The sequence below is a fragment of the Bison bison genome, unplaced genomic scaffold (assembly GCF_000754665.1).
Source record: "Bison bison bison isolate TAMUID 2011002044 unplaced genomic scaffold, Bison_UMD1.0 scf7180017864456, whole genome shotgun sequence".
In the NCBI taxonomy this organism is placed as follows: Eukaryota; Metazoa; Chordata; class Mammalia; order Artiodactyla; family Bovidae; genus Bison; species Bison bison.
The window spans coordinates 5947325-5962495 of record NW_011495018.1 but is presented as its reverse complement, the minus strand read 5'-3'; the positions used below and the strand labels follow the sequence as shown (position 1 = coordinate 5962495).

Genomic DNA, 15171 nt, shown 5'->3' with positions numbered 1-15171 from the left:
CTTTTTTTTTTTTTCCTTCCCCAGGTAAAGTACGCGAGACTCTTGCTTAAATGAGGCATGCAATTTTAATCAGTTGGGCCCTTAAAAAGAAAGAAAAACAGCTGCTGCTTCTTAATTGGCAAATATTTTCCCCAATGAGCTCATCATTTATTCACTGTTTTTAATAGAGACTTAAATTCCACCAAGAAAGGTGTTATCACCCCGCTTCAATATCTGCCACGGCATCTGCAGCTAAATGACCCTCCTAGAGAACGTGAGCTGAGGCTTCCAAATGCTTCTCTGTCCCCCCCTCCTCCTGGCCAGGTGTCCCCTCCCGAGGTCCTACCTGACCAGTGCCACCTGTCTAACACACGTGGGTGCTCACTACCAGCAGCATCAGTTCAGTATTTGGAATTGTGGCACCCGGGCTCAACGTCAGAGGAACAGACCCACAGATGCAAAGCCTGCCTTTGTCATGTTCTGTTGAACATACGGATGGCAGTCCCTTGGGCCAGACCCACGGTGTCTTGAAGGGCTTGGGGGCGGTGGACTGAAACGTTCTGCTCACCCTGGAATTTCCTCTCTGTTCTTCATGACTCCTGCCTAGAGTGGGAATGGGAGGAGCTGCTCTGCCCTGCACACAAGAGTCTTTGCATTTCTTTTCTGTTTCTCTGTCAATTCCTGTAACCAGGGAGACCTTTCAAGCCTTGGTGGTCCCTGTCGGGGCTGGTGGTCATACTCAGTTCCTCTTTGCCTTCCTGGCAGGGCTCTGAGAGGGTCAGTGAGTTAATGCTGAGACAGAACTTCCATCCCTGATGGCAGTTACTGCTTCCTTTTGCTGGAGCTCAGTGAGCAGGGCGTAGTGAGCAATTATGTTGTTTTCCTTCTCTTCTATGAGGTGTCCCTTTGTTCTCAGAATGAGTTCAGAGGGCGCTGATGACCCGTTACAGAAGCCAGGACAGGCAACGTGTTGTTAGCTGCTGAGTTGTGTTTGATTTTTTGCGACCCCATGGACTGTAGCCCACCAGGCTCTTCTGCCCTTGGGATTCTCTGGGCAAGAATACTGGAGTGGATTGCCATTTCCTTCTCCAGGGGATCTTCCTGACCCAGGGATCAAACCTGGGTCTCCTGAATTGCAGGCAGATTCTTTACCGGCTGAGCCTCCGGGGACATTTATTTAAATTACATCCTAATATCATGATACCCTGGTCTCTGCTATGTGTGGTCCTCAAGCTTCTAAGTGTGAAATGAACTTCCTTCATTTTCTGATATTTGCCTGCTGCAGAACTCCTTGGCTGGGAGGGGGAGGGCCCACACAAGGAGAGGTGTCCTGGGGCAGAGAAGAGGGGCAGCGTGGGCTGGAGGTGGTCAGGGGGCACTGTGCTGGGCGCTGTGTGTGCTTTTCGGACTTCCCTTCACATTCCAAGAAGTCAACACATTTCTGAAGGCTGCTATTAGGCCTCCCCTTTCCCTTCACACTTGGCAGGAGTTGGGGTTCATAGGTGTGTATTTAAGATGTCTGCTTGTACCCAACGTTTAGTAAGAGTGGAAGCTTAGAGTGGACTGGTCAGCTACGTCAGTATCTAGTCAAGCTCCACACTCCTTCCTTGGACGACTCCCTCAGCCTTTCTTGTCCTGGTCTATGGTCTGAAGGAGGATCTAAAAGCATCATGTAAAGTCCTAGATTCACTTAATAGGATCGAGTTAGGATACCATACTTTAAAATTCAGTAGAAATAGGATGAGCTTCCTATGTTCGTCTAGACAATTTTGGAGAAGGCAATGGCAACCCGCTCCAGTGCTCTTGCCTGGAGAAATTCCATGGACAGAGGAGCTTGGCGGGCTACAGTCCATGGGGTCGCAAAGAGTTGGGCACAACTGAGCGACTAACACAATTCCTATGTTCCTCTAAACGATTCCATTCAAATCATGTATTTTTGTGTTTTTAGTGGCGATTGAAGTTTGCGATTCACAGGGGTGGGGTCGTTTTGGTGCAGTAACGGACTTACCCACCACACCATCCTTCTCCTTTCCAGGAAGGGAGAGGGAAAGGGAACTTTGGGTTTCGTTTGCTCACTAAAGGATAGATCATTTTAAGTCTGTCCAACTCTCAGCCTCTGCACTGTTGGTGTCTGGGGCTGGATAATTCAGGTTGTGGGGCTACCCTGGTCTGCAGAGTGTTTAGAGGCATCCCTGCCTCCAGCCCCTAGATGCCACTAGTACCAACCCTTAAGTTGTGACAACCAGTCACAATATCACCAGACTTCACTAACTGTCCCCTGGGGAGCAAACCTCTGTGTCCTCCCATCGCCCCTCCCACAACCAAGGGGCTGGAGATGACCCCTCTCCAAAGGCCAGGGCCGGCTGTGGGCCTTGCCCTCTGATGGCTTATCGTGCTGCTTTTATTTAAGGCCCTGGGTCTAAAACTACGTGTGGGATGATGGAAAGGAAGTATAACGTAGCTGAGACGTCTTGAGGAGGTTGGCAAGCTCAAGCAGCTAACATGGTTGTTTCAAGAACAATTCTCACTCGGCTTAAATTTATTTTACCAGAACAGAAGAAAGGGTATCAGCTGAAGGTCATTCTGATAGGGATCCACTCATTCCTCTGCCCCTCTATTTCCCGGCTTGTACTCTGTCCAGGGAGACTTGTCCAGGGAAACTGGCAGGAAAGGGGCTCCAGAGCTGGGAGCTGCCCTGGACCGTTTCTCCACCGGCACAGGTGACCAGGGACCTCTGCCGGCTGGATGTAAGAGGGAGGGTAAGGTGTGGGGTGAGCCCCAGGAGGCAGCTTGAGGTGCGATGCGAGAAGATGGTTGCGGGGGATGTTTTCTTTCAGAGTTGAGAATATAACAGCTGAAAGTCAGCCCCACAGCATGAAGGATAGGAGAGGAGCCAGTGTGTGTCTCTTTCTCTCTGGTGCCCCCTAGAGTGAAGACTGGGGATGGACATTACTTAGTTCAGTCGCTCAGTCATCTCCGACTCTTTGCCACCCCATGGACTGCAGCACGCCAGGCCTCCTTGTCCTTCACCAACTCCCTGAGCTTGCTCAAACTCATGTCCATAGAGTCGGTGATGCCATACAACCATCTCATCCTCTGTCATCCCCTTCTCTTCCTGCCTTCAATCTTTCCCAGCATCAGGGTCTTTTCTAAGGAGTCAGTTCCTCACATCAGGTGGCCAAAGTATTGGAGTTTCAGCTTCAGCATCAGTCCTTCCAATGAATATTCACAACTGATTTCCTTTAGGATGGACTGGTAGGATCTCTTTGCAGTCCAAGAGACTCTCAAGAGTCTTCTCCAACACCACAGTTCAAAAGCATCAATTCTTCGGCGCTCAGCTTTCTTTATAGTCCAACTCTCCCATCCATATATGACTAAGTTCCTTAGACATGTTAGATGAACGAGCCCTTTGACATGATGGAAGCCAGGGATTATCAGCTCGATGCCTGTGGGGGCAGGTAGGATGCTACTTGTGTGTGGGAGGTTGGACACCAGGCAGAAGAAAGGTACCCTGCCTGGGGCCAGGGCACCTGCCACTCCATTCCTGGTACCTGCATGTGTGTATATGTGCTCGGTCGTGTCCGACTCTTTGAGACTCCATGGACTGTAGCCCGCCAGCCTTATCTGCCCATGGAATTCTCCTGGCAAGAATACTGGAGAGGGTTGCCATTCCCTTCTCCAGGGGACCTTCCCAACCAGGGGCTGAACCCACGTCTCCTGTATTGCATGTGGATTTTTTTTTTCTTACTGTTAAAGACACTTAAATAATGTGCAGGTGCTGGTCTAGTGCTTTGTGTTATCTCATTTAAACTTAATCATCGACAAAGGTAGAAAGTCATGGAAGCTGAAACACGTGAAGCCGTGAAATAAACGTCCTGCTGGACGGCTTCTTTCACATGGTTCTGCACTCTCACATGGCTCCTCTTTGAGCTTCGGCCCCATTCTCTTCCACGAGGAGTCACTGCACCAAGGGCCTCTCTTGTCCTGTTGCTCTGCTACTGTTTCTCAGGACCCTTCCCGGGCTCTCCCCAACTTGGCAGGCTTGCCCCCACTGTGAGGCTTTCTCACCATGTCCCACCTCTCTGGGTACAAGCCCTTCTGCCCCCACAAGGCCGAAGTGGATGTTATGTTCCCAGGGAAGGACTGACGGGGTGGGTTCCCAATGTTAAAACCATCTGTCTTTTCTTGTTTGTTGTTCACATGGCTTAGTGACTCCCTGGCAAACAAAACCAGCCCATCGAGATGATGGTGGAACTTTCCCTTGCTCGTAAGAGACGTTTATGAAGTCTTAAGAAATCTAAAGGTTTATTTTTCGAATATCAAAATAACATCCACACAGCAGTGCTTTTATAAGTTGAAAATGTCCCAAGCCTTTAGGACACTCTAAATGTTCTTCTCTTAATATGTGAAAACAAGGTCTTTTTTCAGTAAAAGGAGGAGTGGAGTATGTCATGTAAGAGACACTCAGTGAAGTTGCCAAGTGCCTTCTTAGAGGTGAACATGAACTTCCACTCGAGGCCTCAGGAGGAGTAGAGCTGGAATGAATCTCCTTTCACTATATTTTGGATGACCGCTTTCCATCTACTTTCTTCAGGAGAACCCATAAGTAGCGAACACTTGCATAGAGCTGTCAACGTGAATGATGAAGATCTGTTGGTGCGCATACTGCAAGGAGGGTGAGAGGACTCTGCCTTTTACAAATTTAGATCTTTTTAAATTCACAGCAGTGCTTAGAAGCTGGCTCAAATCGATCTCAGATGACTGGTGTGAGTTCAGTCTGGTTCTTAAGGACGACCATAGAAAGCCCCACATAAATGGCATTATTTAATGAACATTGAAGACAGAAATGCCAAGTCTGGGTGTCGCATTTTCTTCCCAGAAATAACTTCTGATTCTTGCTTATATGCCATAGCATTTGGGCAAATTTCATCCCTAACTGCCCATGTCTAATTCCTGATGAAATTAAGGAATCACTCAATCAGCTGTTTCTAATTCAGATGACTGGTAAAACCCTAGAGGGGAAATGGTGACCATGAATGCCACAGATGGGCTATCTGCAGCTGCTTCCCAAATGAAAAGGGGGTGATGTTACCCAGACCCTTTTTGAATTGATAGTTTTGAGCATCTTAGAAGATGGGGCTTCCCTTGTGGCTCAGCTGGTAAAGAATCTGCCTGCAATGTGGGAGACCTGGGTTTGATCCCTGTTGGGAAGATCCCCTGGAGAAGGGAGCCACTTACCCACGCCAGTGTTCTGGCCTGGAGAATTCCATGGACTGTACAGTCCATGGGGTCACAAAGAGTTGGACACGAATGAGCAACTTTCACTTAGAAGATAGGTCATCTCTGAATTGAGGCTCTGTAAGCTGGAGAAGAGAAGGTTCCTGCAAAAAGCCACAGCTTCCAAGCTGCTATTTAAGAGCTTGGCTTTTTTCTCTGAGCAGCAGAGCTTCATGCCCAGTAGGTAAGACGGGATCAAGGGAGAACTGTGGCTCTCCCTCGTTCCAGGCTCGTGTGGCGGGTGGAGCTGAGAGCCTGCAGCGCAGACACTGTGTCCTCTCCATAGTTGAGGGGGGCCTGCTCTTGGTGGAGGATTTTATCGAATTGCATAATGGTTCTGCATTGGAGAAAATGGCCTATTTCAAGTGAAATTACAGAAATTTCCTCCTCTTTCCTTGTGAATTTGGATCCTTTAACGTATTAGGCAGGGCAATCTAAGACAACAACAACTTAATGGCCCGGGAGGAATTGGAATTTTCGGGAAAATGAACCATTCTAACCACCTGTGCTCTGCAAGAGGCGTCAGCTGTGAATCCACAGGAAGTGGTGCAGGCGCGTTAATCTCTTTCTCCTCTGTGTTTTTCCCCAAGCAACGTGAAGGTTGATGTTCCCAATAAATTTGGCTTCACCGCCCTGATGGTCGCTGCCCAGAGAGGATACACCAGGTATGGCCCTTATCTCCTCATCCCTTAGCAAAGGGTGGAGCCTCTTGTTTGGGAGGGGAAAGGCTGTGGGGATTCTCTTTCCGAAACTGTGCCACATGTGGGCTGAACACCAACTCAGTGGCTCTTATCATAACACCAGATAGCACGCAGGGGAGAACCTAATGTATAATCTCATGGTAAAGAAGAGAGGTAGCCATTTCAATGATATTTTTGCAAGGTATTTTATATGTCCTGGGGAAACTGGTTATTGGAATGTTAATTTCCTCATAAAGAAAAGGGGAGGGCTATTCATTCTGGAAAACAAACTTGTCTGATAGGTTGCTCAGATAAAATTTCCATGGACACACTCCATTTTCTCTACTCTTAACAGAGATAAGCATAAATAATATTTTCCCATCATATTTATATTTTAACTACTAAAATGCCATTTTGAAAGAAATAGAACATGGATTTCCATTTATGCTACCATTTGAAAACATTTCAAATGGCCGTTAAAGTGACAATGAGTTAGTTTGATAGTTTGATAGTCTGGTTTGTTTCATATGGTGAAGTTTTTTGTTTTCAATGAATAATTCACATAAAGGGCAACAACTTTTTTTTGGTGTGGAGAGGTGGTTTCCCAGTTTAATAATACCTGGTCTTTAAAGCCAGCTGCCTCTGAAGATGGAGGAGAGTGTGTTGATAGGTCTTAAATAGTTGTTCATTTTTCCTGAGTTATCATGGGTTCTTTCTCATCAAAACTGCTTATCCAGCAATACTGAAATTTGTTTTGTTTAGGCTTGTGAAAATCCTCATTTCTCACGGCACAGATGTGAATTTGCAGAATGGAAGTGGCAAGGACAGGTAGGTGTGGGCCCTGCCCTAAGTGGTCGCCATGCTTGTGTTATTCGGCTTACTCCCAGAGGGCTTTTGACTTAACCCCAGTATTTTCTTGTTTCTCTTGACAGTACTGAGACGTGATAGGTTCCCAAAGGAATGATGGTGACTCAAAAGCTGGCTTGTTCATTTGTTACTTATTGTTAACATTCAACAGGGTAATTCTGGGGATATCTATTATAATGCACCTTCCCTCCTTAGCTCAGAGCCCAGCACACTCTCTGCGTTCAGTAAATGATGGATGTTGAAATGGTTATCTCCAGCTGTGTGCTGGGCATTTGGCTGTAAGTGCCTGTGACACTTGGCACCTCCCTAAGGGCTCTCACTGCATTTTGCCTGACTCTGTTAACTGAAAGTCTTAGGTGCCTCTAGAGTGAGGAACAATCATGACAATTCAACTAGAGAACAACCTCCCTGAGGTGGAAGGACTGAGTGCATCACAGGAGAAGTTTATGAAAAGAACATGATACTCACAAACTTGTTCTTATAATGATGTGAAAATTTTTTAGAAAGACTTAAAATTAATCATCAAGCTAGTGGTTGCTTAGTTAATTAATTCAAATCAACCAATAGCTATTGAATGACCATCACATGCCAGGCTTCACCATGCTTGGCACTTGGGTAGAACAGTGAACAAAATGCAAAGCCTTTGCTCAGGAGCTTGTAGTCATGTGATAGATGCAGAGTAAAGGTATCTGCATTGCGTATCGGTTTGTAAAGAGTAGCTAGAAGACCCTGATCATGCCTGGTTGGCCATGAAGAGAACGTCAATTTCCAAAATCAGAAAGCCTGCCTACTGTGCCCTCTGGATATAGTGCAGCAACAGATTTTAGTAACATTGAAACAATCACTTACACACTTAAACAGTAGTGTTTCAAGTAACTCTTAAGTAATTTTGGAACTGAACCACAATGGTGTGTGGTCACTCACCTAGAATCAGACATCCTGGCATGTGAGGAAAAATGATAGTGCCTCAAAAAGGAAAAAGAAAAGGAAAGGCTGAGAGGTACCAAACAACAACAAAAAGAATTAAAAAATATAAATTAATTAAAAAATAAAAATTGCTGAGAAATAAAATGGACCAATTTCTCTTAAATCTCAGAAGAAAAAATTAGAAATCTGAAATGACTCAGAACAGAGAAAATTTAAACATGAAAAGAAATTGGTACGCTTGTGTCTAAAATAGATTTGATCAAATCATTGAAACGGGTACTCATTTTTTTTTAGAGAAAATTTAAAACCATTAAAATCAACCCAATAAGCAGAACATCTGAAATATCCCATATCCATACAGTAAACTGGAAAATGTATTAAAAAGCTTACCCCCCAAACAGGTTCTGTGGTTTGTCTGTTCTAATGAGTTTGTTCAGATTTTCTAGGTACTGATAGTGACCTTGAACTTCTCCAGAGCAGAGAGAAGTTGGGGAGCTACAGAGGATAGCCTTATTGCTAAAATCTGGTAGAAAGAAAGCAATTCGCATGTCTTTATGTGAAGACATTTATGTGTCTTTTCCATCTCAACTAAGGGGCTCATGTAGGAGGGTAAAGGTGTCTTGATTAGGAAATTTCTTAATATAATACTTCTCTTAAGTAGACTAAAGGTGAACCCTGTGTGTGCGCGTGTGAACTAACCCTCTCTTTTTGTACTTAAATTTTTTTTTTTTAGCAATGACTTTTTGAGGAGATGGGATCAACTATCTTAGAGGATGCCCTATGCTTGTGATCTGCTCAACTGTCTCCTAGGTGTGAAGGAGGCATTTAACTTGTTTGTTATTCCTAATAAAGTTAAAATTAGGTTTAACAGATTGATTTGATTCAGGTTAACATCTTTAGCAAGAGCACCTCAGGGCCGGTGTTGTGACTTCCGTTTTCAGGGTTGTGATGCAGGTTGGATATCCTAGTTCCGATCCTTTGGTTAGGGTATAACAGCTAAATCCTTCTTTTGTAAAGGTAATAGTTTCCTATCACAATTAGAAAGTAATCTATGTTCTAGGAATTCAGTACATGTGAATATCCTATTCTCCATTAACCTTTCATACAAAAATTTTAGCATCCACCATGATCCTTGCCTAAATCACTGTTTAATTGGGACTTGCTGAAAAGTGATTTTCTAATTCCATGATTCCTCCCATATTTATTTTGCTGGTGGTCTTCTTTTAACAAGAGCTTTCCCTCACCAACTGAGGATGGACTCATTTTATTCTATAAACACAACACAAATGTTTATTTTAAGCACAATAAAATGTTTATTTTTCTTTTAAGTGTCAACATTTAGAGGAAGGATTTCATTTAATGGTTATCTCTAATAGAGCCCAGGGAGATTTTTTCTTTCCTTTGCCTCTGTTGACTATCACCATGGACTGGTAGGTATGTTTCATATCTGACATTTTACTCATTTGCAGTGATTATTCATTGTTTGGAGGTTTAATTCACACGCTATAAAATTAATTTTGCTAAAATATACAACTCAGCCTTTAAAAATATATTAACAAAGTTGTGCAACCACCATTATTCTATAACTCTAGAGGATTTCCATCAGTCCAGAAGGAAGCTCTGAATTCATTACAGTCACACTCCATTTCCTCTCCCTCCAGCCCTGGAAACCACTAATCTGTCTCTATGGACTTGTCTATTCTGGACATTTAATATGAGTGAACTAGTACACCACATGGCCTTTTGTGTCTGGTTGCCTTTATTTTGCATAATGTTTTAGGGGGCACCTACCTTGTAGCCTGTTTCAGTACTTCATTTCCTTTTTACGGCTGAATTCTATTGAATGGATGTACCACAGTCGATTTATTAGTTGATAGACACATACATGTTATGTGAATAATTTTCTTGACTTTTCCACCCAAATTAGGATTTCTCTCTTAGGTTTAAACCAGGGAGGATACATATGGACCTGAGTGTGGAAACTGCACTTAACAGCCAAATGTTTCTTCTGCCGTGTGTTGCAGTCTGATGCTTGCATGCTATGCGGGACACCTGGATGTTGTGAAATATCTCCGAAGACACGGTGCTTCCTGGGACACCAGAGACCTGGGAGGCTGTACGGCTCTGCACTGGGCTGCAGACGGAGGCCACTGCAACGTGATTGAGTGGATGATAGGGGACGGCTGTGAGGTGTGGGGCCCGCCTCATCAACTGCACACGTGGAGGGAGGAACCTAGATGCTGTTCCACAGGTTCAGGGGAAGCAGGGCCTCCTGTGGATGCCTTTGATTAGCTGAACCAAGCAACACTGGAGGAAGTTCTCTGACTTATGAGCAAGAAGGTTCCTGAAGCCTTGGGACCAAAAAGATCATTATAGGATTTCAACGATAGTGAGGCTTCAAGGTTGTCATGCAGGTTCAACTTGTGTGGGGGGAAAAGGAAACTGCTGAATGAACCCAAAGCTGGACCTGATGTTGCTTCTACTTTGTTTATTCCTTTGTTCCTTTCCTCATTTATCTCTTCTTTCCATCTGCCAGCAAAGCTGGGTTGTGTCTTGACCACACACCAGATACTATCACAGGTGCTGGACACATCGAGACGTTCAGAACTCTTACGGTCACAGTGCAGCTTACTGCTTTTAGAATTAGATCATTTTTTATTCTTTGCTTTAAGATGAATCATTACAGAAAATTTCCAAAGAGCAAACTATATCAAAAAGAGAGCATTCCAGCTCTTGTGTCTTTGCTTCGAAGCAGGTGTTGCTCCTGGTTTCAAGTCATCAGGAAGTACAAGTCTACATTGGCAAATAGAATTAGAGTTGTTTGGACATCTGTAGATACTTTGAAGTTGGGCAAATGGAATTAGCTCAATTACGGTAACTGCTGATAACTTTCAAAACTTCAGTTCAAGACTTCAAAGAAGTTAATAAAGATTGTAGGGCATGGAAATAAGGAAAGATGGACAAAATGCTGTCCTAATGGTGAGTGCCAGATGGCACAGGGTTTTCAGAAGTTAAACCGATGACCTGGAAAGTAAACTTGGAAGTAGGAGAGTTAGGTCTCCTGGAAGATGCCTGTAGATTTGCTCAGTTTGTCTCTTGAGAGTGACTGAGGGCAAGCAAGGCTTAAGCTGTGGGATCTCACTGGTTATAGAGTGCTGGGGAGAGGGCCCCTTGAAGGAAAAATACCTCAGTCATTAACGTAAATCCCTTTATTACATTTCTTGTTTTCTTTGTTTTAGAAACGTGCACAGAGGGTCCAAAGGGTCAGCCTGCGGCCTTGGTGGTTAGGGCTGGCCCACATCTGCCTTGGGCGGTAGTGACAGGCACGTTCCTCTTGTTTGGTTTATGACGAGTTCTGCTCATGCTTTGGACCCAGTGAGAATCTGTAGCTGAAAACGATGGTTGACCTTTGCTGAAAGAAGGGCAGGTCTCTGCCACCGACATTTAAATACTGGAATTTTGGAAGTGTAGGCTCTCTGTGCTTCAGTTATGGACACACTCATTTGGGGTGAATACCATCTTTTTCTGTAGAACTGCAGCTCCATAAATGCGTCCATTGAAGATTTCTGTGTGGCCAGCAAGTGGCACGTAGATGATCTCAGCACAATGGAGGGATGGGCCTGGGAACAAATCCATCACCACCCATCTTCTTGAATCGAATGATCTGTACTGAGTGTGACTTACTTCCATGGGGAACCATTTCTACATTTAATGAGCCACGTGACCTCAGGAAGTCCATCTGACTTTTCTGAGGTTTGGTTTAAACATGTGTAAACCAGGAATAAAAATAGCTACCCCTGTTTCATCTTCAGGACCCAAAGAGAAAATGTGCATGAGAGTGCCCTGAAAATGTATACAGCACCCTATAATTGCAGGCAATTATTTTATTATTATTTAACCATAACAGAGCTTGCTGCCCAGAAAGGTTATTTGTTATTTGCAGGGGGAAGAGCTGCAAATCTTAACGGTGTTGCAGAGGGTAATCTCAAACATACAAATCACCTGCAGGGTCTTAAAGCTCTTCCAGCAGGTCCTTGTTTGTTATTCTGGTCTGATGTTTTACTGAAGCTGTAGATTTCTTTGAGTAATTCTTCTGTAACAGAATCAGGTGTGTGTGTGTGTGTGAGTGTGTGTGCATCCAGGTATCCATCTGTGTGCACATGTGTATGTTTCCTTCAGTATCATGCCTCATGGATTGATGAAGTCCTTATGGAATTGAAGGAGACAACATTTGCATTCCCTTATTTTAAAATGTCTTTTAAAACACAAAATTGCGAGATGTTGGTATAGGTTAGGCTATTGGGAAATGGCCCATCTTGTTAGCAGGCAAGCTCTTGTTTTGGACAAGGCATTAGGTTGGCTAATTTTTCAGGCTGGACTTCATGTCAGAGATCCGGTTGCTTTGTATTTACTTGTAATTCTTCTGCTTAAAATTAATACCTATTGGTAAATATCAGGGTGGGTGTTTATATTCCTGTCTTGTTCCAGAAGGGACTTAATGTTGCTTACAAAGATACTTAAAAAAAGAAGCAGAAACTATAAAAACAGGAGAGGAAAGTTAGGCAGGAGAAAATAAGGCAGCTCATATGGGGCCAAGGAGAAGGGGATTATGTTCCTTTTTCTATCCCATCTTCTTTCCCTTTGAACGCTGTGTAAATGAAGATGCTCATGGGTGGTGAGAGGCATCTTGGGGCCTGTCTGCATCCTTTAAAGTGGCCCAAACACAGATGCTCACTGAGTAAATGTGAACAAAGTCAGTACAGTCCAGCTGATTATCACTAGGTCTAGAAAGACTGCTATCTAAATCGGGGGAATTTGGGCAAGTAGACATTGCTTTATAAGCTTCCCACAAGTGATGTGCAGGACAAGAAAGTGGGCTGAGAGCCACTCACCCTGTGGCTCCGCAGGTGGACGCTGTGGATGCTGGTTCCAGGTGGACCCCACTCATGAGAGTCTCTGCAGTCTCGGGGAACCAGGAGGTTGCCTCTCTGCTGATTGACGCAGGCGCAGACGTGAATGTGAAGGACAAAGACGGGAAGACCCCTCTGATGGTACGACTTGCTCCGTGTAGCGCCTGGCTTGATGTGTGGGATTAAGGTCACAGCTGCCCCGTAAGAGCCCTTCTTTTGAGCTCAGCTGCATAAAAGCACCAGGTTTGGGTGGTGTATGATTCCCCACTGGTCTGTGAATTAAGACATGGTGATGTCATCGTGGCATTTTTCTGGGGGGAGCCCAGTCTAGTATCTTTGTAGTCTTTTTACAACTATTTCTTGAAGCATTGCCAACTCCAGTCTCTGGGGCCATTTTGGGATCGGAACAAAGGAGTGCTGTTCTCTGTCTGGGTTTGGCCTCGGCTGTGTTGTCTCACATGGAGGAAAGCAGATTTCCTTTCCATTTCCCTTGTGTTTGCCGGCGCTGTGCAGTGGGGTCCACACGCCCATCCTGCAAAGCCCCGCTGGCCCCTGTCGGCTCTGCCTCTGGAGGGTGTTGCTGGTGGATGTCCTGGACCCGCCTGCACCGAGATCCCCTTCCTGCTCACACCCCACTGTTGACCTGTTTTCTAGGTGGCTGTGCTGAATAACCACGAAGAATTAGTCCAGTTACTTCTTGACAGAGGGGCAGATGCAAGTGTGAAAAATGAGGTATGTGACTCCATCTCCATCTCAAGATTTCCCTGGAGAGCAGGAGGGAACAGAGGCATGAAAGAATTTTTTTTTTCTTGTTTTGTCTTTCAGTTTGGCAAAGGTGTCCTCGAAATGGCCAGAGTTTTCGACAGACAGGTTGGGATGTTGTTGCTGCCCGTTGAGGCTAATTTTGTAGCATTTAAAAAAAAATTAAAAAACCCAACTCTTGGATGACATGCACCTGTTTTTGTGTATCTAGAATGTCCTCTCCTTATTAGAAGAAAGGAAAAGAAAGCAAATGCTGAAGAAGTCATCTGTTCGCTGACCAGGGAACCTCTTACTTCCTCTCAAAGCCCAGTGAAACAAACCAAAGCGGGACTTGAACTGGAAAGAAGAAATTCTGTGTCTCTGAGGGCTATACATTGAATTACTTATTTAGTTGAAGATTCACAGTGACTTTTGTAACATACAACTGTTCCCACTTTGAAATACACCTTTTTACCTAAATGTGCGTGGCGGTGGTGTTGTCACTGGGCATCTGCAGGATGAGGATGTTTTCCTGAACTTGGAGTTACATGCGAAACAAAATATTTAGGTCCCAGAGATGGAGATGCATAGCAACATACCGGTCTCCCTCTTCCCGCTCCCATCCTCCAAGCTGTCTGCCCTCCGAGCCACCCCTGGAGCCGGTGGAAATTCCCGCCCCCCATGTGTTCTCAGTTCTGTCCTTCCCTCCCAACCTAAGGCCTTGCAGCCGTGTTGCCAGGTGATGCTCCCTCCTGGAGGGACGCTCCTCCAGAAAGCCTAGGAGGCCATGAGCAGAGTTTTCTGCTCAGCTCTTGGCCTCACATCAAAGCGCGAGATACATATTTCAAGACTCCGCTTCTGCTGTTAGAGGAGTCTGTTTAGAACAGCCCGGTCTGAGGTTCTGTTTGCATAGACTCAGGCCCTGATGATGAAAGACCTGGCCTGCTGGCAGCTTTGCCAATGAGGAGTTTTATTTCACTGAGTCCTTAGAGCAGAAAGGGTTTTGATGCTGATCGCTCAGATCCAACACAAACAGGAATGGACAGGTCTGCCGCTTGGGGACTCAGACACAAAAGTGTTGGTGCTTGAACTCAGTGGACACACTTAAAATCGGCAAAGAAGGGAGCTAGCTGACCACATGCATTTTGTGTCTTCAGAGAGACGAGCTAGTTAACTCGGCCCCGAGAGAAGACAGGCTACAGAGGTCTGCCCAGGACAGCAATCTTCTCTGCAGGGAAAGACCAACTTACAGGTAATAAAAGTGCTGAAACTTTAGGGGAAGGGCATGGGGCAAAAGCACACAATCAATTTTATTGATGTTGGCAATTTTCCGCTTCATTCCATACTATTTATAGAATGGGCTTCCCTGGTGGCTCAGTGGTGCAGAATCCACCTGCCAAACAGGGGACACAAATTTGATCCCTGGGTTGGGAAGATCCCCTGGAGGAGGGCATGGCAGCCCACTCCGGTATTCTTGCCTGAAGAATCCCATGAACCGTGGGGCTCATGCAGTCCTGTTCTTAGCTGTTTCACTACGTTCTACCTTTTGTACAAATGCTTACTCCTCTAGATTCGCTAGATTTAAAAAATCCCTCTAGAAATCAGAGCATTATCACAGGTCTCCAAGGCTCCTTTCCCCTGTCGTAATCAATGTTGACATTCACCTCAACTTCATTTCTCCATCTGTTGTAGATGATATTAATGAGCTCTGGAAAGAGGGCATGCCCCTTCTTGTGGGCCTCAAGCTTGGCCACGTAATGGGGCTGACTCTGGTCAATGAAATGTGCCTG

At 45.1% G+C, this 15171-nt stretch overlaps 1 protein-coding gene across 2 annotated transcripts in view; it reads left to right on the top strand.

Annotated features, from left to right (window-relative positions):
• The window catches only part of FANK1 (fibronectin type III and ankyrin repeat domains 1), a 107429-nt gene extending 93566 nt beyond the window's left edge, over positions 1–13863 (top strand). For both annotated transcript variants that reach the window (XM_010859154.1, XM_010859155.1), the window contains 8 exons: positions 4574–4655; positions 5847–5921; positions 6699–6764; positions 9755–9920; positions 12638–12781; positions 13295–13372; positions 13466–13510; positions 13614–13863. In XM_010859154.1, the coding sequence (XP_010857456.1) occupies positions 4574–4655; positions 5847–5921; positions 6699–6764; positions 9755–9920; positions 12638–12781; positions 13295–13372; positions 13466–13510; positions 13614–13679 (722 nt within the window). In that variant the 3' untranslated portion in view covers positions 13680–13863. The remainder of the gene's footprint in view (positions 1–4573; positions 4656–5846; positions 5922–6698; positions 6765–9754; positions 9921–12637; positions 12782–13294; positions 13373–13465; positions 13511–13613) is intronic.
• Positions 13864–15171: the final 1308 nt, after the last annotated feature.